The sequence below is a fragment of the Ochotona princeps genome, chromosome 12 (assembly GCF_030435755.1).
Source record: "Ochotona princeps isolate mOchPri1 chromosome 12, mOchPri1.hap1, whole genome shotgun sequence".
NCBI classification, from domain to species: domain Eukaryota; kingdom Metazoa; phylum Chordata; class Mammalia; order Lagomorpha; family Ochotonidae; genus Ochotona; species Ochotona princeps.
Window position 1 is genome coordinate 10,592,528 of NC_080843.1, and position 19,564 is coordinate 10,612,091.

A 19,564-nucleotide genomic window follows, 5' to 3' on the forward strand; every position below is an offset into this window, starting at 1 on the left:
CTTAGGCACACCCTATTCATCAACCACAGCCACACAGCAGCAGGCATGGGGTTACCTGTCAAAATCGTCATCTTCTAGTTCATCAGCATTTGCCCAGTCCTCATCTTCTTCCAGGTCAACCATCATTGCTAACATCTGGGGAACTAAAATAAGTAATTATTTCATACCTGAGAACCAGGACTTTACGATGTTGTCATTATCACCACTCACAAACAAGAATTTTACAGTATGCTACATCTTGCCTCCAAAAGAGAGACAAAACCATTAGTCAGCTGTCTGTATGTGCAGCTCACATTTCAAATGCATGATGGGAAACAAGCTATGTAATCAGCAGGCGCAGACCTTCCCCCTTTCTCTTAGTCCCGCACTCAAGCAGTGTAATGGTACACACAGAGCGCTGACATTGTAATCTAGACACACTGAAGTGGACTACGCACACAGGTTACATGCAATGCTCCGTATGTCATTTCATGTCAAAGACTTGAGCATCTGAGTTTTGATTTCCTGATGGGGGTTTCCTAGAACCAATCCTTAAGGGTTCCCTGGGAAGATTATATTTGCCCATGCACCTAAAATATGGTTTGTCATATTTTAACCTTTTGTTATAATTGCTTTAGTATTGCTTAAAACAAAAAACAAAACACCCTAACATTAAAGCGTTGAACTAATCCCAAATCCCACTACTCTTTCCCTTGCTCACCAGATAGTACCACAAATTAATGGTCATCATTCCAAAAATACTTCTAACCCTTCAAGTATAGATTTCTGCATTCACATACACAACCATGATGTTCTACCTTTGGCAATTAAGTTTTTTCAACACATACAGATTCCAATAATTACTTCCTATCATTCCAGAATACAGACATATTATCCGCTGCTGTCCTAAGGAACCCTTTGGTCCTGCAACAGTGATGCCAAATATATCCCTCCTGTATTTGGCCTGATGAAACTATCACACATCTTGACAAGCCTGAGTCTGGACATGAAATCATGGCAAGTATGCTCAAGATTATTTAAAAATCCCCAAACTGCTCCCTACCATTCTTGAGTAATCTGCACTCTAAGAAGAAGTGCCTTTGTTCCCAGCACTGTGTGAAGTGACCTGCAGCTAGAATCAGATTTCTTGGACACCAGCACCTACCAACACCTTATACAGCCAAAGTTGCTGACAACTTGTACCCACAATCACACTTGCTAGTTATTTTACATCTGTTAATTTCCTTTTCAAAGCCTCTATTTCCTAGGTACCAAAATTTTGTTTATAGTATATCTTGTAATTACTTTATCTCAGTTTGTGGTTTATCTTTTAATTTCACTTATGATATATTCGGCTGACAATTTTTAGTTTTTGCAAATTTAACAATATCCAAATGGTTTCTGAGTCAGTCTTTAAAACAATTCTATGCCATTAAGCTTTACTTGTGACATACATTCATAACAGAGTAGTGTTTTTTTAAATAGGACACTGAGGCTGGAACATGCTTTTTTTGCATAGAAATAACTGAATGTCTCAATAACATTTCACAAATTATCCTAACAGCTTATAGGGCAACAGTTCTGCTCTGTGCACCAAAGTTGCTTTAGTTACTCCAGGCCAGGCCCATGTTCTGTCGAGAACTTCACAATCAGCTCTGTAATGAGGCCATCCTTGCTGGAGTTTTGACTGAAATGGCCCTGAATTTATGCAGCTGAGGGAAACTTAGTTCTTCCATTAATTAATCAGTAATGTTTAACTGCTTCCATAAAGCTCTTCCACATTGCTTGGTTTATCCCCAGACATCACAGGCTATGCCTAGCGAAGCTTTTTTTCCCCCTGGTAAAATTTCCATCTGATTATTATTGATATATAGGAACACTATTTTTTAATGATTTCATAGCTAACAAACTTGCTTTTGACCCTAAAAATTTATCTGTGGATTATTTTCTTTTTAATAGAGAACGACAGAGCCTACAAATAAGGAATAATTTTTGCTCGAATCTCTTTATTCATATTTTATCTCAGTGTATTGTGTGGGACTATCAGTATGATATTAGCAGGAATATTTTTCTTGCCCCCTGAGTTTAACAGGAAAGTTTCTGAAATGCTAGCCACATCTCGGTGTAAGTTGTAGGTGCCACTACATACTACACAGTACATATTTTGTTGAAATGTGCGCTAATGCATAAAGAAATGGCCAGGACACAACATGGTCACGCAACTTTCTATGCGATAAACCCCCGCAGGGAGCCTTCTAGCATTTCTCTAGCACACTAATCACCGAGTTTCTCCTGCAGAGAGCAAGCCAAAACACCAAGCCCAGCGAGGTGAGCCCAGTCCAGCAGAGCTGTGTCCGGAACCATCCTGACCGCTATGTGCCAGTTACCTTACCCCAGTCTTCAGTTTGTTACTGGATGTCTATAAAGTACCTTAGAATTACTTCGCTCAGTATTTGACCTGAATGATAGAATACAATTTTAATCCACAGAACATTTTAAACACCAGGTTTTGGAGGCTTTGAAAGCATAAAGTGTTGGACATGTACCCATGCACGGAGATTGATTGCTCCAATTCTGAGGCTACTCCTATTCTTAACCAATCCGGGAAATGACACAGTTCTCTGAGTTTACGCCAGTTGTACTACATTCCCATAGCAGCACGACCCCGACTTACTAGTTTGTGCAACAATATTAGTGTGCTTCCTTAACATAGCAGCTGCAGTCTCGGACAGGGTCACAATGACTTCAAGGGCGAGCTGGCGTTGCATGTTATTGAGGCTGGTGTCTCCACACAACTGCAAGTAAGACAGATTTGTCTGCATTTAATAGTGTGAATTCTCTGCAAGCCACAAACAGAGCTGCACAGGGCACTTCCCGCACCTTCAGACTCAGCTGCAGAGTGGCTTCCAGGTGAGGACGCAGGTACTTCGGAACGGTGTCTGCAATCTCCACAAGGGACTTGAGGACTGAATCGTCATTCTGGTAGCACGAGTCATTTACAGCCTAGCAGAAAAAACACAAGTGTGTAAGACGCACACTAGGATAGTAAAAATATTCCTCGGAGGTAGACACAATAGTCCATTTTTTCATTCAATACTTCAGCAATCTACATTATGCAAACATTCTACCTACAGCCTTATGTACTGTCTTTTGATGAATGTTAACTAGAAACAAAAACCAGAATTCCAAGTCAAAATTGATACCCACAATGAAAGTTAAGGCTGTCAAGGAATTCTTTGTTGTAACCACAAGGAATCCCTTGTCTTTATGTTGTAGGCTTTTTTTGTCTCCACACACAGCAGTATCACTCACTTTTTTTCCCTTTTCAAAAATGGACTTATTTTATTTGAGGGCTTGGTGGCATGGCCTAGCAGTTCAAGTCCTCGCCTTGAATGCCCCAGGATCCCATATGGGCGCTGGTTCTAATCCCGGCAGCTCCACTTCCCATCCAGCTCCCTGCTTGTGGCCTGGGAAAGCAGTTGAGGACGGCCCAATGCATTGGGACCCTGCACCCGCATGGGAGACCCGGAAGAGGTTCCAGGTTCCTGGCTTTGGATCGGCGCAGCACCGGACGTTGCGGCTCACTTGGGGAGTGAATCATAGGACGGAAGATCTTCCTGTTCCTGTCTCTCCTCTCTGTACATCTGACTTTGTAATAAAAACTAAATAATCTTGGTGGCCTGATCCACCATCTGCTGCACTCCTTTAAAGATTATTTTTATTTGAAACACAGAGCTGGAGAACAGGATGAGATCTTTCATCCACTGTTTCACTCCCCAAATGACTACAATGGCCAAGAGTTGAGCCAGTCAAAGTCAGGAGTTTTTTCAGGGTCTCCCATGTGAGTACCAAGAACTCTGGCTATCTTCCGCTGCCATCATGGCCATTAGCAGGGGGCTGGAGTGCAAGCGGAGCCATAGGCAGCGGCTTAGCCTGCCATGGTGCCTCCCCCTGCCTCTCTCTCCAGCTGGTTGCTCTGCCAGGCCCGGATCCAGGTGGAAGCATTTTTAAACTACCAATGTCTACTCCAGAATAACACATGTTAGGGAGTCTTGAGCATTTTAATTCACTCTAAAAATCTAGAGGAAGAAAAAATATGTAGGGTTAGATTTGAACAATAATTTGAGATTTTTGGTAACAGCTAAAATGACAGCATGTCACAGTTACCTAAACTATCTTTTCAAAATGACAGCAGGAGAGAGGATTCACCAAATCCTGACAAACTTTTTATCATACAAGGAAACCATTCCAGCTCCTCACAATCCCTCTTGGCTGTCACGTGGCCGAGTGGGCACAGGCCAAGGGGTCCAGATGTCCTGCATCCCACACAGGCATTTTCCCAGGAACTCACATAATCTTATCAGCATGTGTTTTGTATAACCAATGTCAGTAAACATGGAAAAACTTATGAATAGTTTAAACTTAATCCACAGATTGCTTATTGTCTGGTTTTAATGTACAGCTGGCCTTCCTTATTATCTGTAAAATAATGGGGAGCTGAAAATATATGAACAAAAATACTGCATTAAATATTGACCTTTGTTTTTTCTTGTCAGTATTCCCTAAAAAAATACAGTTTAGCAATTACTTACATAGCATTTACAATGTACTAGGTATCAGAAGTAACCTAAAGAATATTGAATGCACACAGGATGATACACAAGGCTTAAATGTAAACACTACACATTTTAGTATAAAAGATTTGCGCACTCTCACATTTTGGTATCCATGGGGATTCTGGAACCAAACTCCTTTGAATGCTGGGAGACAACTGTGCTATGATGCCCCCGGCCTCCTATTCATATAGGAGTAACGTACAGGAAATGTTACTTGTATATGAATCTGCTTCGTTCAGCAAATCTCGTCACAAGAGTAGCTGTGCTGCTATCCACTGCCCTTGTCCGTCCAGTTTTAGCTGCTGCACTGACTCACCCAGCAGTCACCTACTCCACTATGCCTTATGTATAGTAATGGCTCAGCTTTCACACGTGGAAAAAGCAGCCCTTTTTAACATGATATTCTTTTTAATTCTTCATATTTACTCCTCTCCAGGTACCTGAGTTACATTATTTTACATTTCATTTTAGGATGGCATGTGGGAAGTTGTAAGTATCTGTCACAAAGGAAATTACGTCTGACAAGGTTGAAAATCACCACTCTAAGCTGCCCAACCCTGCACTACTTTAAGGGTTAAGCCAGAAGGCATCTTCCAAACACTGACTTATCTTGGGAAACTATTAGTACCAGCCAATTAACCATAAACCATTCACTCCATAATACAAACTGCTAGAAACCAGGACATAATGGCAAGAACTCTGCAGCCTGACGTGAGCTCCGGTTGGGATTCTAGCACTTCCTGAAGCTGGGATCCTGGATAGGTTCTCAATCCTTTGTCAGTTTCCCTTTATGTAGAATGGGTATTAAACCTCATGACAATGCTGTTTATTTCATGAAAATAAACCATGATTCATTCAATGATAAGCATGACTGTTTATCCCATTTGTATGAAAGGGAAATGTTCTAACTAAATATTTCAAGAGATTAGCAAAGTTCTTCTGAAGTAACACATGTGTGCTCAGGGGACAAGGGCTACGCCTGCTTTGTTCACTGCCAGGTCCTGAGTGCCACCACGTGACAGACAACACCTACTGACCAAATGTATTGCAGAATTCGCATGAGAATTTATACCAATTAGGATGAAAAGTAGGATTTGTTCTATACTGTTTCCTCACCTGTAAGAATCCGGGTAACAAGTCTGCAAAATGTTTGAAAAGAGTAACATTATGCTCATTTGCAAGTATAAACGCAGCAGTAGCTCTAGCAGATAACGTCCTGATCTAAAATGTAGAGTAAAAAATGGAAAATATGAGATATTTTTGATGGAGACAAGTTAAATTTTCTTAACATTATACTTTTAAAATCAGTAAAGGTAGCATGTGTATTATAAAGTTCAAAAGTAAAGCCAATCAACACACTTACAGGTTTCACAAGTCAGATTAAATCATGTGCTATTATTAATGGGGCTCAAATTACTTACTGATGGATGCTCCTGATCTTGCATACACTGAACTAACATTCGCTTGATGACGTCTAAATAGTGCTGCTGTTGGTTCCCAAAAATTCCAGGAAAGTTCCTAAAAATGATGCAAAGCACAATTCATCTTAGCAACACGAGAGCTAGATCCAGACTGCCAACAGACCTTCCCGACTCAAGTGTTCCTGGGCTGACCATCGCTGCCCTGTGCTCTGGCTCCAAACCAGGCCGTGTTTGAGCTGGCCGAAAGGGAACAAGCACCCTGGAGAAGGCGGCCAGGACCGAGGCCCTTGGCAGCCCATTCTCAGCCCCACATTCTAGTCTGACCACCAGTTCTGCTGGGCACCGACCTGGAGGTACAGGACAGGACAAGAATGACCGTGTTTTTTGATTATCTGCTCCTAGTCCTGGTGACCCAGGGAACCCAAGTTCTGCTCTAGATCAGAGTAAGTGTGCACTAGATGAACTCTCTATCATGGTTGGCTGATACAAACAAGATACACCTGACAACTAAAGCAGAGAATCATGTAATGTCTAAAACGGATATGATCTTGAAAAGTAGCAAATCCAACGTCAACCCTAACATAAATTTCACAGAAAATTTTAATATAGCAGGGGGCAAAAACAGTCATCTAATTCTAAACCTAGCCAGTTTGTTTATAAACATGTAGGAATTTGTTAAAACATTACAAAGCTTAGGGTTGGCACTGCAGAGCAGCAGGTAAGGCAGCTGCTTCCTATTCAAGTGCTGGCTCCTGTTCTGGCTGTCTGCACTTCCAATCCAGCCCAAGCTAACGCCTCCAAATGCACAGAAGGCAGCAAACATGGTCCCTGTCAGCCACATCCAAAGCTCCTGGCCCAGCCTGGTCCAGCCCTGGCTATCTGACTACTCTGGCCATCTGGGGGCAGGGGAAGTGTGACACCAAACGAAAGACTTCTTTCTCTTTGTGTCTTTCTTTGTGACTCTTCAAATAAATACATCTTAAAACAAAACATTTACTTATTTGCAAGCCAGAAAAGAGAGAAAGAAGAAAAAGATCACCCATCATTTGGTTCATTTCCCAGAAGGCCACAACTGCCAGGGTTGTGGCAGGACGCAGCCCAGGTCTTCCATGGGTGCCAAGGGTCCTAATGCTCGGTTCCTCTTGCGCTCCTTTCCCCAGGGCACTAGCAGGGAGCTGGCCTGGAAGTAGAGCACCAGGCATATACAACTGCACCCATACGGGACACTAGAGTTGCAGGCAGTGGCTTACCCCGCTGCATCAAAACAAGCCCCTAAAGTGGTTTTCTAAAAGCTATTATTGGCAGGGTGTTAATCTCCAAACACAGGGTGAAGAAATAATTTTTAAAATTTTCAGATCAAAAGTAACAAAAAGAACTTTCATAGCAAAAAAAAAGATCACAGTATGAAACTGCTTTCAGGGCCCGGCGGCGTGGCCTAGCGGCTTAAGTCCTCGCCCTGAACGCCCCGGGATCCCATGTGGGTGCCGATTCTAATCCCGGCTGCTCTACTTCCCATCCAGCTCCCTGCTTGTGGCCTGGGAAAGCAGTCGAGGACGGCCCAAAGCCTTGGGTTCCTGCACCCACGTGGGAGACCTGGAGGAGGTTCCAGGTTCCTGGCTTCGGATCGGTGCAGCACCGGCTATTGTGTTCACTTGGGGAGTGAATCATCGGACGGAGGATCTTCCTCTCTGTCTCGCCTCTCTGTATATGTGCCTTTCCAATAAAATAAGTAAATCCTTAAAAAAAAAAAAAACTGCTTTCAGAATTTTTTTCAACACAAATATAAACCTTACTTCAAGAAATCATTCTAGGGCCCGGCAGCGTGGCCTAGTGGCTAAAGTCCTCGCCTTGAAAGCCCTGGGATCCCATATGGGCGCCAGTTCTAATCCCGGCAGCTCCACTTCCCATCCAGCTCCCTGCTTGTGGCCTGGGAAAGCAGTTGAGGACGGTCCAATGCATTGGGACCCTGCACCCGTGTGGGAGACCTGGAAGAGGTTCCAGGTTCCCGGCTTCGGATCGGCGCGCACCGGCCGTTGTGGCTCACTTGGGGAGTGAATCATAGGACGGAATATCTTCCTCTCTGTCTCTCCTCCTCTCTGTATATCTGACTTTGTAATAAACTGAATAAATCTTTAAAAAAAAAAAAAGAAATCATTCTAAAAAATGTTTAGTACTAATTTAAAACCTTATTTTTACTTGAAAGAGTGAGTTTCTATCTGTTGGGACCCTCCCAGACCGAGCTGTGGTCTCCCATCTGAGCAGCGGAGAGTCAAGCCCCGGAGCGATCATGTGCCACCTCCCAGCGCTCCATCAGCAACAAACGGGAAGAAGTGGCGTAGCAGAGACCTGAACCCCAGGCACGAGATGTGGACACAAGCGTCTCAGGTCAAACACTGACCCCTAAAGGCAAGATTCTGCTAAAGCGATTCACTGAAACGCCATTTCAACATAACATATTGCAGAGCCTCAGTTAACTGCATTTACCAGAAAATGTGCAAGGCAGCCTCACGCAGACCCATATTCTGAGAGCTGACTGACTCGAAAAGAAACTTCAGCCCTTCAGGCCACTGGTTGTTGCCGTCCTCATCTAAAAAGTAAAGAAACCTGGGCATAAGGTACAGGGGGCAAACTTCACAAGGGCAAAGACAACTTCCTTCAAAACATGCAGTAATGGAACATGTCACTTCCCTCTGTTCCAAAACATTCGGGAAAATGAAGTTTCTGAACTACAATTCAGTCCCAACTTAGTTAACAAAACTGTGCATCTGTGTCAGGAGCACAGACACAACAAGTGAGCTCATCTGGAAAGGGAGCATTCTTAACTGCACAGAAATGCACCTGGATGCTTCCTTGATACACACTACCGTAATCAAGTTTCATCAACCAGGTTAAGGTGCCACTGGAAGCCACCATGATGGTTAGTTTCTAACTGGGGCAGGAAACCCGGGACCCAAAGAGGCTGCTTACACTTTACAGACACTCTCTTAAAAAAGGATGGAAAGGGCCCGGCGGCGTGGCCTAGCAGCTAAAGTCCTCGCCTCGAACGCGCCGGGAATCCCATATGGGCACCAGTTCTAATCCCGGCAGCTCCACTTCCCATCCAGCTCCCTGCTTGTGGCCTGGGAAAGCAGTTGAGGACGGCCCAATGCATTGGGACCCTGCACCCGCGTGGGAGCCCCAGAAGAGGTTCCAGGTTCCTGGCTTTGGATCGGCACGCACCGGCCGTTGTACCTCACTTGGGGAGTGAATCATCGGACGGAAGATCTTCCTCTGTCTTTCCTCCTCTCTGTACATCTGACTTTGTAATAAAAAATAAATAAATCTGAAAAAAAAGGGCTGTAAAGTTTTTAAAGAAGCTACAAAATCCACGGCACTATTTATGAGACTCACTGGTTAGTCACAACTCGTTGTAGCAATTAAGAGATAAGCTATAATGTTTTTCTTATTAAAATGTTCCCTGTAGTCACTGAACCTTCCAAGAAAGGATACTTCTGCTGCTTAGCTGACATTTAAAGAATAAAACATCTTTTACTCTGTCTCTTCAACATATAGCTAATGCCTTGAGGGGGGCTAAAAGAATGCTTAAAAATAATCTACCAAAGCGGGTGGGGAAATAAAAGTACTTTGAATTACTTTCGGGAACATTTCCATTAAGTGAGTTCTTTAAAAAATATGTTTATTTGATAATGAGAGAGAAAGAGAGTGTCCATCTGCTGGTCCACTCTAAACACCTGTACCAGCTGGGCCCGGGCTAGAATCCCAGCGCAGAGTCCCCTCCCGGGGATCACTTGAATCAACACCCCTATCCCCGGGGTGCATCAGCAGCGAGGATCAGCAGAGTCAAGGCCGGAAGCCAGGCACTGCAATATGGGATGTGGGTCCTGCCCCGTAAGTGACTTTGAATGAGAAATAATGTCACCTATAAAAATTCCTACCTGCCTCTTAAAATCTGAGGAATATCCCGAGTTACCCCTTGTATTGGTGAGGTATCCTTTTTAACTATTAGTAATTTCCCTAAATGAACTAGGTTTACAATTAAACATATGGATCTTGTCAAAGGAATGTGCAAAGAACATTTGATTATATTTTTAGTTGACTCGAAGGATTATGATGTGTAACTGTTTTTAAAATGTTTTCCTTTTATGCCATTATTTAAAAATAATTTTGTACATCTTATACATGGTGGCAATAACAGTCACATATAATTGATCATATACACATATAATATCAAAAGCACTTGATGTGCACAGATCCCTTTGCAACCTGAAGTTACGATGCAGGTGGTATCATTAAGTAACTCATGCTTGTAAAGCTACAGATTGAGGAGGAAACTTAGCGGTAACTTTTAAGCAAATTATTTTTCCATATGTATGTTTGGAATATCAATTAAGTATTATGACATTTCACAAACATCTGCAATTTTTGGCATCAAAAGCACAACTCAAAAACACTCCGCGACGTGAGCGGTACTTGACGCCATGAGTGCATTCTCCAAGGGACACAGGGAGTACCTATCAGGTTCCTGGCCAGCTCGGCAGCGATGTCACAGATCTTCTTCCTCATGCTGGACTGCGTCTCCAGCTGTATGATGAGCAGGAGCTCACTCTTGATGGCGGCCTGGACCTCGGAAGGCAGAGCAGGGTAGACTTCGTCGAAGGCAGAGGACAGAAGGCGCCTGAGGAGGACTGCAGCCATCTGTCTAGCCTAGAAACGGGCAACAGCGGCGACCACGTCAGCTCTGGCGGGAGCGAACTGGGTTCACTGTGCCACCGAGGTACTGCACCGCTGCTATCTTTACAAATCATCTTCACAAGCACTGTTTCTACACAACAATGTGAACTCTATACAACTCTTAGTCTGTTGTACAGCCAAGTGCCATCCAATGAGCCTCTGTGGGAAACTCGCGAAGTGTTCACTTTAGAACAGACACGTCTTTACCACCTCACCTCAGGCTCAGAGCCTGGTCTGTCCTTTCATGCCCACCTTTGATAAAAGGCTATGACATCCATCTACCTTCACCCTTTCATGCAAACATGGTAAGTTCCCCATACCAAAACAGTGTCCACCAATCTGAATACTTTCAGAAACTGGCTTGACACTCTGTAAAATCTCTTGAAATTACCGAAAGAGAAGCTGAGACAAGTACAATTCTAGAAACGTTTCCTGTCAGGCCTAGCCTCTGAGTGAACTCTACCTCTCCCATGGAGTTTGCCAGCTGCTGCCGCTCAGCATTACCATGCTCTGGGACTGTGACCAGTAAGTGAAGCTTTACAAACAAAATCCGCTATCTTACTCCTCCATTACTTTTCACCGAGAAATCTTCTGAGGCAGGTAGCCAAAAGTTTTTGAAGTCTAATGTATGATCCATATGAAGAACTCAAAATGGGGCCCAGCGCAATAGCGTAGTGGTTAAAGTCCTTGCCCTAAACGCACCGGGATAACATACGGGCGCCGGTTCTAAACCCAGCAGCTCTACTTCCCATCCAGCTCCCTGTTTGTGGCCTGGGAAAGCAGTCAAGGACGGCCCAAAGCCTTGGGACCCTGCACCTGCATGGGAGACCCAGAAGTTGTTCCTGGCTCCAGGGTTTGGATTGGCGCAGTACTGACTGTTGTGGCCACTTGGGGAGTGAATCATCAGATGGAAGATCTTTCTCTCTGTCTCTCCTCCTCTCTGTACATCTGCCTTTCCAATAAAATAAGTATATCTTAAAAAAAAAATTCAAAATGGTTAAAATTATTATAAAAGTGTTTAATGATCACAAGCAATTCTCACACACACTAAAACCCATTAAGCCACAATGACTTAATAGTTTCATACAGGCTAATCTTCAAAATAGGCTCAATATTTATTTAGTACCAAATTTAATTTTCAAGTATTAAACTAACCATCTACCTTTGGTTACTGAAGTTACCTAGTACATCTCTTCTGCATCCAGTTCACTTATAAAGTATACATGGAACCAGTATAAAGGGGAAAGTGGCTGCCAGGACTGCCAGCATCCCGTTTTGGCACAGGTTCAAATCCCCACTGCTTCACTTTTGATCCAGCTGTCTGCTAATGTGCCCAAGAAAGCAGTAGAGGATGTCCCAAGTTTTTGAGCCCCTGTACCTATGCGGAAGACCTGGAAGTAACTCCTGACTCCTGGTTTCAGCCTGGCTCGACCCAAGCTGCTGCAGCCATTTGGGGAGTGAACCAGCAATGGAAGATCTTTGTCTCTCCTCCGTAAATTTGCTTTTCCAATAATAAAAAATAAACCTTTAAGGGCACTTGTTCAAGGCCCAGCTCCACTTGCCAGTGCCTGGGAAAGCAGTAAAGGATGATATCAGCGCTGGGGCCCCAGTACCCGCTCGGTGGGCCTAGAAGCTGCTCCTGACTAGCTCAGCTCCTGCTGCTGTGGCCATCTGGAGAATGAGGTAGCTGATGGAAGACTGTCTCTCCTCTTTCTGGAAATCTTTCAAATAAAAATACAAACGCATCTTTAAGAAAAAAAAAAAAAAAAAAAAGAAACTCTCAAAAAAAAAAAAGAGACCTAATTTATCAAAAGGTAAGAAAAATCTTAAAAATTCAATCAAATATGATTGAAGCAATTCACTAAAATCCACTCAAAAGATTTACTTACTCATTTGAAAAAGTGACACAGACATTTTCCATCCACTATTTACTCTCCAAATGGCTCCAATGGACAGGGGCTGGACAGGTGGAAGGTGGGAACTTTAGCCAGGTCTCCCACATGGGTGGCAGGGGCCCAAACACATGGGCCATCTTCCGCTGCTTTCCCCAGGCCATTAGCAGGAGTCAGGAACTCTATGGGATGCTATCAACAAAGGCAGCAGCTTTATCCACTAGCACCAGTCACTAAGATGCATTCCTAAAGAATTTTAGAGTGTGTGTTCCTAAGCATATCTCCAGCACACGCTTCAATCAGAGAACGCTCCAAGCACCAACTTTTACAAACAAGAAGTATTTTTTCAAAACATCCGGTAGAACTCATTATGTCAATAGAAATAATTTCTAAAGCTGTAGAAATTACTTGAGCTTATTTATAAAACTGCTCAATTCCTCTACTCTGGGAGTATCATCTTCCATGGAGAACATTCCCACACAGCTTGTAGCAAAGCCTGGTAATGTCTGCAGTAAACCACACTCGGTCTCTGTCCCGATCCGTCTACCGTCCCCGCATCCAGGCAGTACCTCCTCAGCGGCAGCTGTATTTCTGATGGCTTGTAAGAGGAACGTGATCTTTGACTGGCCTGGGATATTCTCGTAGGTTTCCTGCAGAATAAAGGAAACTGGAGGTTAGAGTTGGTCAGAAAACCTCAAATAGTAAACTAGCAGAAGAGATGAAAAGCAGAAGGGACCGGTGCCTGAGAACATGCGTCCCTCAGCCTGGGCCTGGTGCCTCTTCTCCCACGACTGCTCCAGCGACATTTGCTATCAGTTCCTTTGTGCCCATCCCTCCTACATGCACAGTCGGCATGTGCCTGCCTTCCCAAGGCAGACACCCTGGCCAACAAAGCTCGAGGGCAAGAGGAACAAACTACCCAATGTGGTTTCAGCTGTTGAGCTAGAAAATATAAAATATGGGTGCATTTAGTAGCAAAAAACAATATTCAAATTCTTAAAGCTACATTTTTTTTCAAGCATGGATTATACTAAAACCGTAGCAAATACACAGATACATGAACACAGAGGGGAGAAATTTGGCAATATCAAGTCTACATATATTTAACTAAAAGTTTTCTGTGACAGGATATATTTTCACTTTCCCATTAATAATGTAAAATTAGGACAAATTAGCAACAAAAAGTTGACATCAAGAGATTATTAAAATGGGCCAAAAACCAAAACATTAACTGTATGCTATCTGACACAGTTAAACTGAGGCAAAGCATAAATCCACGTGCCACTCCAACAATAGCAGCCCTTGCTCCGAAAAAGGAGTGAAGTGAAGTACACAGGAGTCGCCTTCCCTCTGCAGCCTCTTGCCACGTCCTGGGCCACTCTGGGCTACCCAGCCAAGGGTGCAATGCAGACGGCAATTTCTTAGCAGTTGTGTGATTACTGCCATTCTGCCATCTACCTGGCTGCCCTGGACAAAAACGACAAGGGAGGAAGACTATGGCTACTTCTGACTCCATCTTTTTATGCCATCTAAGTGCTCCCTGCCATCCCGCAGACAAGGTAACAAGACTTCCATGTTAAATGACTTGCCAGGATCCCAGGTAATAAGCAGCAGCAGGCAGCACCCTAGAAGCCAATCACACTCAAACCCCGCAAAAGGCGAGCGCTGGGCTTTTACCCCACTTAGCCGTGCTTCTGAAACACAGCTCAGTGTGGGAAGAACAGGTCTAGGGGGAAAGGAGAAGCTCTCAAATTCTCCGTTTCCATTCTAGTAAAAATCCCACAGTATCCTAACGGTGCTGAAAACTGCCGAACAATGTTCACAACTGAGAGACAGTCTGAAATTACTCATCCAGAAATGAGACAATTTATGTAAAGATGTTCACATATCAATTCCAAAAATGATCACGTACCTTGACAGAATTCTCAATTTTTACCAAAGTTAAATAAGAACAATATAACTATTATTTTTAAAGTGTCTCACAGTGCAATACAAATCTTTTTCTTGGGGCCAGTACTGTTGCACAGCAAACTAGGCTGTAGACTGCAGCGCTGGCATCCCTTACTGGTGCCAAGTGCAGTCCTGAACACCCCACTTCCAATCCAGCTCCCTGCTAGTGCGCCTGGGAAAGCAGTGGAAGACGGTCCCAGGACTTGGGCCCCTGCACTCACGTAGGAGATCCAGAGGAAGCTCCTGGCTCCTAATCACCTCAGCTCTGCCCGTGGCGCTGAGGAGTGAGCCAGAGCACTGAAGCTCTCTCTGTAAGTCTGACTTGCCTTTCCAGTAAAAAAATGATAAATCTTAAAAAACAAACAAATGGCTGCACAGAAAGAACACAGCACGCAATGAAGTACAGCCGAGATGTCCCGCCCTCGGAGTCCTGCAGGGCTCAGTGAGCACCAGTGTGGGGGGACGGCCACAGCAATCCTGCTTGATCCCAACTCACGCTGCCGGAAAGACGGTCCCCCACTCTGCCCTCATTCCATACCTTCTACGGAGGTGAACCTAACTCGTGTGAAAAAATAGGATAAGCAACTTGTCCCTCCTGAATATCCTGGCTCCTCAACAAGCAGGGATAGTTTCCTTACATCACCTTCTGCCAATTCAAAGAACAATGAAGCTCTACGTCAGAATCAATGTTCGAGCACTAGAAGAAATACACAGTCCATGCAGGCTTAATACATGAGCTCAGGTCTCACAAGACTGTGCGGGGACAGGAGCAGGGCTGACGGTCCTAGGCCGGCCTGCAGGGCTCTAGTCCTGCCTCCAGGCCCCGACTCCAGCTGCCCGCCTCACAGACCTTGTGAGGCACACGGCTCAGGTCAGGGCATCCCTGCACCCCTTGGCAGAGGCGGCCTGAGCTCCTGGCCTCCACCAGCACTGGGGGTGAGCCGGTCCCGGGAGCTCTAGTTCTGCCTCTTGAATGAAACCAGTCCTGAACGCCAGTCCCCAACACCATGGACAGTAATCCCTGGACTGCATGTCAGTCGTTCAGTCACATTCATTGCATCATCTTGTGAGTCACAGGAGCATTCAAAGATGAGAAACACCGCCTGCAAAGCTAAAAAAACATTTCTTGGAGATGTTTAGTGGAATAAAGTATGGTTTATCAAGTGCTGTATACAAGGGGAAATATTTTGATTTTGCATAACTTTAAAAAGTATTAAACCCTTCAATGATATTAACCAAATTTAACAAATGAAAGTCTTTTATTGTATTAATTTCATATTAAATACAAAAGAAATTATCTCAGTCAACAGTTTGGTATTTATACGTCAACTATTTTTGACTGAGTGAATTACAAAAATATTTACAGAGTCCTTGCCAATTCTTTAGCTAAAAGAGAAATTCTCTTGGTATATCAATGACTTAATGTTTTTTAGGTTACTGATATATGGTTTATTTCATGTCTCAGAAAGAGTGGGATATTAAGTTGTGTTTATGTGCAGCCATTTCTTTTCTCAAGTATTTTTCTGTCCTAAGAAAGTATTTACTGACCAACTTAGTGCTACAATATATGGCAGAGGGGCCTTCCTTCTGGTGTTTTCTGGTCAAATTAAGAAAATTCTCTGCCACATGACTTCTTTTACAAATCAATACATTCTCAAGTTAAAGAAAGAACATAGTAGACGACTGTTTGCACTGACAGTAACAGCACCTATGTCCAGTTGCTCTTTATAAGACACTGCTGAATGCTGCTAGTTCTCCCCAAAGTGATACCAGGCTTTACAGCAGGCACCAACCGGATCTGGGAACTGAGGCTGAACCAGACCCTGGCGTTAGGGTCAAGAGATTCCCCACTAGGCTTGACCATGGAGACTTGAGGGAAGGGGGGAATTACACTAACTTTCTAATTACACTTCCTTTCTGCTTTGTCCAGCACGGGCATTCTGTCACGGGCTGGGATTTATAACTTTTTTCTGGCCAAAATTCTCTACAGAGTTAACAGAAAGCCATCAAAAGCCATTTTTTAAAAAGCATCATATCCCAAGTGCTAACTAACTCCTGCCTATCACTTCCACAGATACAAAGAAACCCAGCAAAGCATGCAGAAGCAGGTAGACTCAGGGCCACGTAGAGAACCAGGCTTCGGAGTGCCCACTGCGAGGAGACCCAACACCATCCAGCCCGCTCCAGCATCAAACAAGACTCACGTGGCCAGGTGAAACACACACCGAGCTGGAAACCAAAGCTGCAGGACATGGGGGAGTGTTCCCATCCAGGTACAAATGAAAGGTGCGGGGAGGGGAGTTGGGAGGAAGTGGACTGTCAATTTTTACCTTTAACTACACACCTAAGAGAATGGAAACTTCCTAGAGTCAACAGCTTAACGTTCCTCCTGCAGAACCCAGTCTCGAGGGTCTTGAGGCAGCGGAGTGGCAGTGGCGTGTGCCTTGGCTCATCAGCCGCACACCCACAACCAACCCCGGCTCTGCCCAAACACTTCGCCGCACATCCTTCAGGGAGTCACAAGACTCTTCACGTGGCTGCCACAGGCTCCCCTCCCGGGCAGTGCCCACACAGCCCACGGGCACAACTGGCACTGACAAACGCACCAACAATCTCGTAGGGGGCTGAATCGCAAACTGCTACTTGGTAAAAGTGCCTGCAGGTTGCTTGGAAATAGTCTTTCTGGAAATTAGATGCCCAGTTGCACGTGTGGAAAGCCGGCAGCCAGAGGCGGTAAGAGCAGAGACCGCAGACACTGACCGAGGCTACAGCGAATGGTCCGGCTCAGTTACACAACAGAAGTTGCAAGACATCCCACGTATGTTGGGGGACACGCGAGTCTACAGAGTTCAAAGACCATCTGTCTCCGGAAGCCGCAGAATTAAGAAGGAAACTGCTTAGAAAGAAACCCTGAAAAGCAACTTTGGGGGGCTGGGGAGACGGGGAAGAGGAGGGCCAGGGGCACGGCGGGGACCGGCAGCGGGGCAGCGCCGAGCCGGGCGGGCAGGGCCGGCGGGCGTGGGAGGCGAGCGGGGTGCCGCTCGGGTGGCCGGCGGGCTCCGGGGGAACGGGGGACCGGGCCCGGGTCCCCGCCGCCGGGGTGTGTGTGTGTGTGTGTGTGTGTGTGCGCGCCGGGGGGCGGCAGCGTGGCAGCAGCGGCCGCACGTGTGCGAGAGGCGGCCGGGGAGAGGGAAACGGGCTCCGGGAGCCGGAAGGGCCCGGCCAGCCGCCGGCCGCCCTCCCACGTGGGCTGCGGGGCCGCCGGGGCCGGGCCTGGCGCGCCGCCGCCGCCGCCCGAGGGGAGCCGAGGCCCGGCGGGGCCGGGCGTCCGCGGAGGCCGAGGGCGCGGGGGGCGCGGGGGGCGCGGGGGGCCGGGGACGAGGGCGGGCTCCGTTACCTCTGCCTGTTTCCGGACCACATTGTCGGGGCTGAGCAGGTTTCCCAGGAGCAGGTAGAACTGCTGCTGCTCCGCCGCGGCCGCCGCCATTGCGCTAGGCGTGAGAGAGAGAGGAGAGAAGGAGGGAGGGGAGACGGGCGCGGTGAGGCGCGCTGGCGGGCCGCGGGAGGGGCGGGGGCGGGCCCAGCGCGGCGACCGGCACCAGCGGCGGCGCGGGCCGGGGCGGGGCCGAGCCGAACGGGGAGGCCGGGGCGGGGCCGCGCGACCCCTCACCCCGCCGCGGCGGCCGGGCGCGAGGGGCGGAGCTCGGGCGGCCCGGTCGGGGGCCGCGCCGATTGGCCACGCACCGGTGCCGCGCCGTCACTGGCCGGGCGCGCCGGGCGGCGGCGTGAGGGGGTGGGGCGGCGGCCGGCGGCGGGGCCGGCGGGCCCGCGGCTGGCCGAGCCGAGGGGGCGTGAGGCCGGCCGCGGAGGAGGGGCCTGCTCCTCAGCGCGGGAGATTTCGGCGCCGCGGGCTGGCCGGCCGGCCGAGTGCCTCGCCGCCGGCCCGAGCGGCGGGCCCCACACCTCCTCGGCTCCCGGGGCTCCTCCGCCCGTCTGGGAAGGGAAGCTCCGTGGAGGCCCACTCCCGGCCTCCCCAGACCCCGGCCTCCTCAGGCCCGGGGCTTGTCCGGAAGAAGGGTTACTCAGCTCCCGCCCGCGGTCATCCCGGGCCGGCCACGTAGCGCACTCGCCACCGCCCCCTGGGGTCCTGGTCTCTAATGGCTGAGCGTTGAGATACAGAGACACACCGGTTGGTGCGGCTGAGCTCTCGGGGTTCACAGACGCTCCCCGGGACTGAGGGACCCTGGGCCCTGGTCGGCGGCGACCCATTATACAGAAAAAACAAGCTTCCTTGCTTTACCGTCGCGGCGGCTAAGCGCCGGACGGCAGTCCAAGTCAGCGTGCTGTGTCCCAGGCCCTGGACTATGCACCAGGCGATTCCTGGTGAGGCAGTGTGATTCTGACGCCCTGGCAGCTCTCTGTCCTTATTTTAAGGAAATTTAGTTTCTGGCTGCCTATGGTAATGTGGTTCTGGCTCTTTGAAGATCATCTTAAAGCTTTTCCCCTGAGATCACTTTCAACTTTGGCTGTGCTTTGGAATCACCCAGGCCACTGTGTCCAAATTGGGCCGAGGCTTTCGCGCACTCGGGATGCCCAGCCAAGACTTTCTTTTTTAAGGACTCCGATAGATTCATAAAGAATATTTTCTCAGTTTTAACTGTGACCTCAGGAGTTCCCTACAGGAGGCCTGCAGACTTTTCTTTGCAGAATTTTTCTTGAATGTAACACTTCATTCTTAAGATTTCTTCCAAAGCAGACCTTTCATTGGGGACTGTTTTTTGGTTTGATTTGGTTACAGTTATTTTGGGGGTGCTTAGCATCCTAGGATTCTGGGATGCTGACTTCTTACCGAAGGTTAATTTTGGAGGGGTGAATTTCAATGCAGAAGTTACCTTGGACTCTGGAGTGCCCGTGTCCCACAAGGGAGTGTCTAGGCTAGAGACCCACTGGGCTGCCTGCTAAGGTGCACCCTGGG

General features: G+C 46.9%; 1 protein-coding gene across 1 annotated transcript in view; it reads right to left on the reverse strand.

Moving 5' to 3' along the window:
• IPO5 (importin 5) overlaps nucleotides 1-19,564 on the reverse strand; it is a 56,541-nt gene that overhangs the window by 16,485 nt on the left and 20,492 nt on the right. Inside the window, exons 3-11 of the mRNA XM_058670516.1 lie at nucleotides 17,987-18,080; nucleotides 13,209-13,289; nucleotides 10,528-10,720; nucleotides 8,501-8,603; nucleotides 6,017-6,113; nucleotides 5,712-5,816; nucleotides 2,860-2,982; nucleotides 2,654-2,774; nucleotides 56-143 (exon numbers count right to left, since the gene is read on the reverse strand). Coding sequence (XP_058526499.1) covers nucleotides 56-143; nucleotides 2,654-2,774; nucleotides 2,860-2,982; nucleotides 5,712-5,816; nucleotides 6,017-6,113; nucleotides 8,501-8,603; nucleotides 10,528-10,720; nucleotides 13,209-13,289; nucleotides 17,987-18,076 — 1,001 coding nt within the window. The 5' untranslated portion in view covers nucleotides 18,077-18,080. The remainder of the gene's footprint in view (nucleotides 1-55; nucleotides 144-2,653; nucleotides 2,775-2,859; nucleotides 2,983-5,711; nucleotides 5,817-6,016; nucleotides 6,114-8,500; nucleotides 8,604-10,527; nucleotides 10,721-13,208; nucleotides 13,290-17,986; nucleotides 18,081-19,564) is intronic.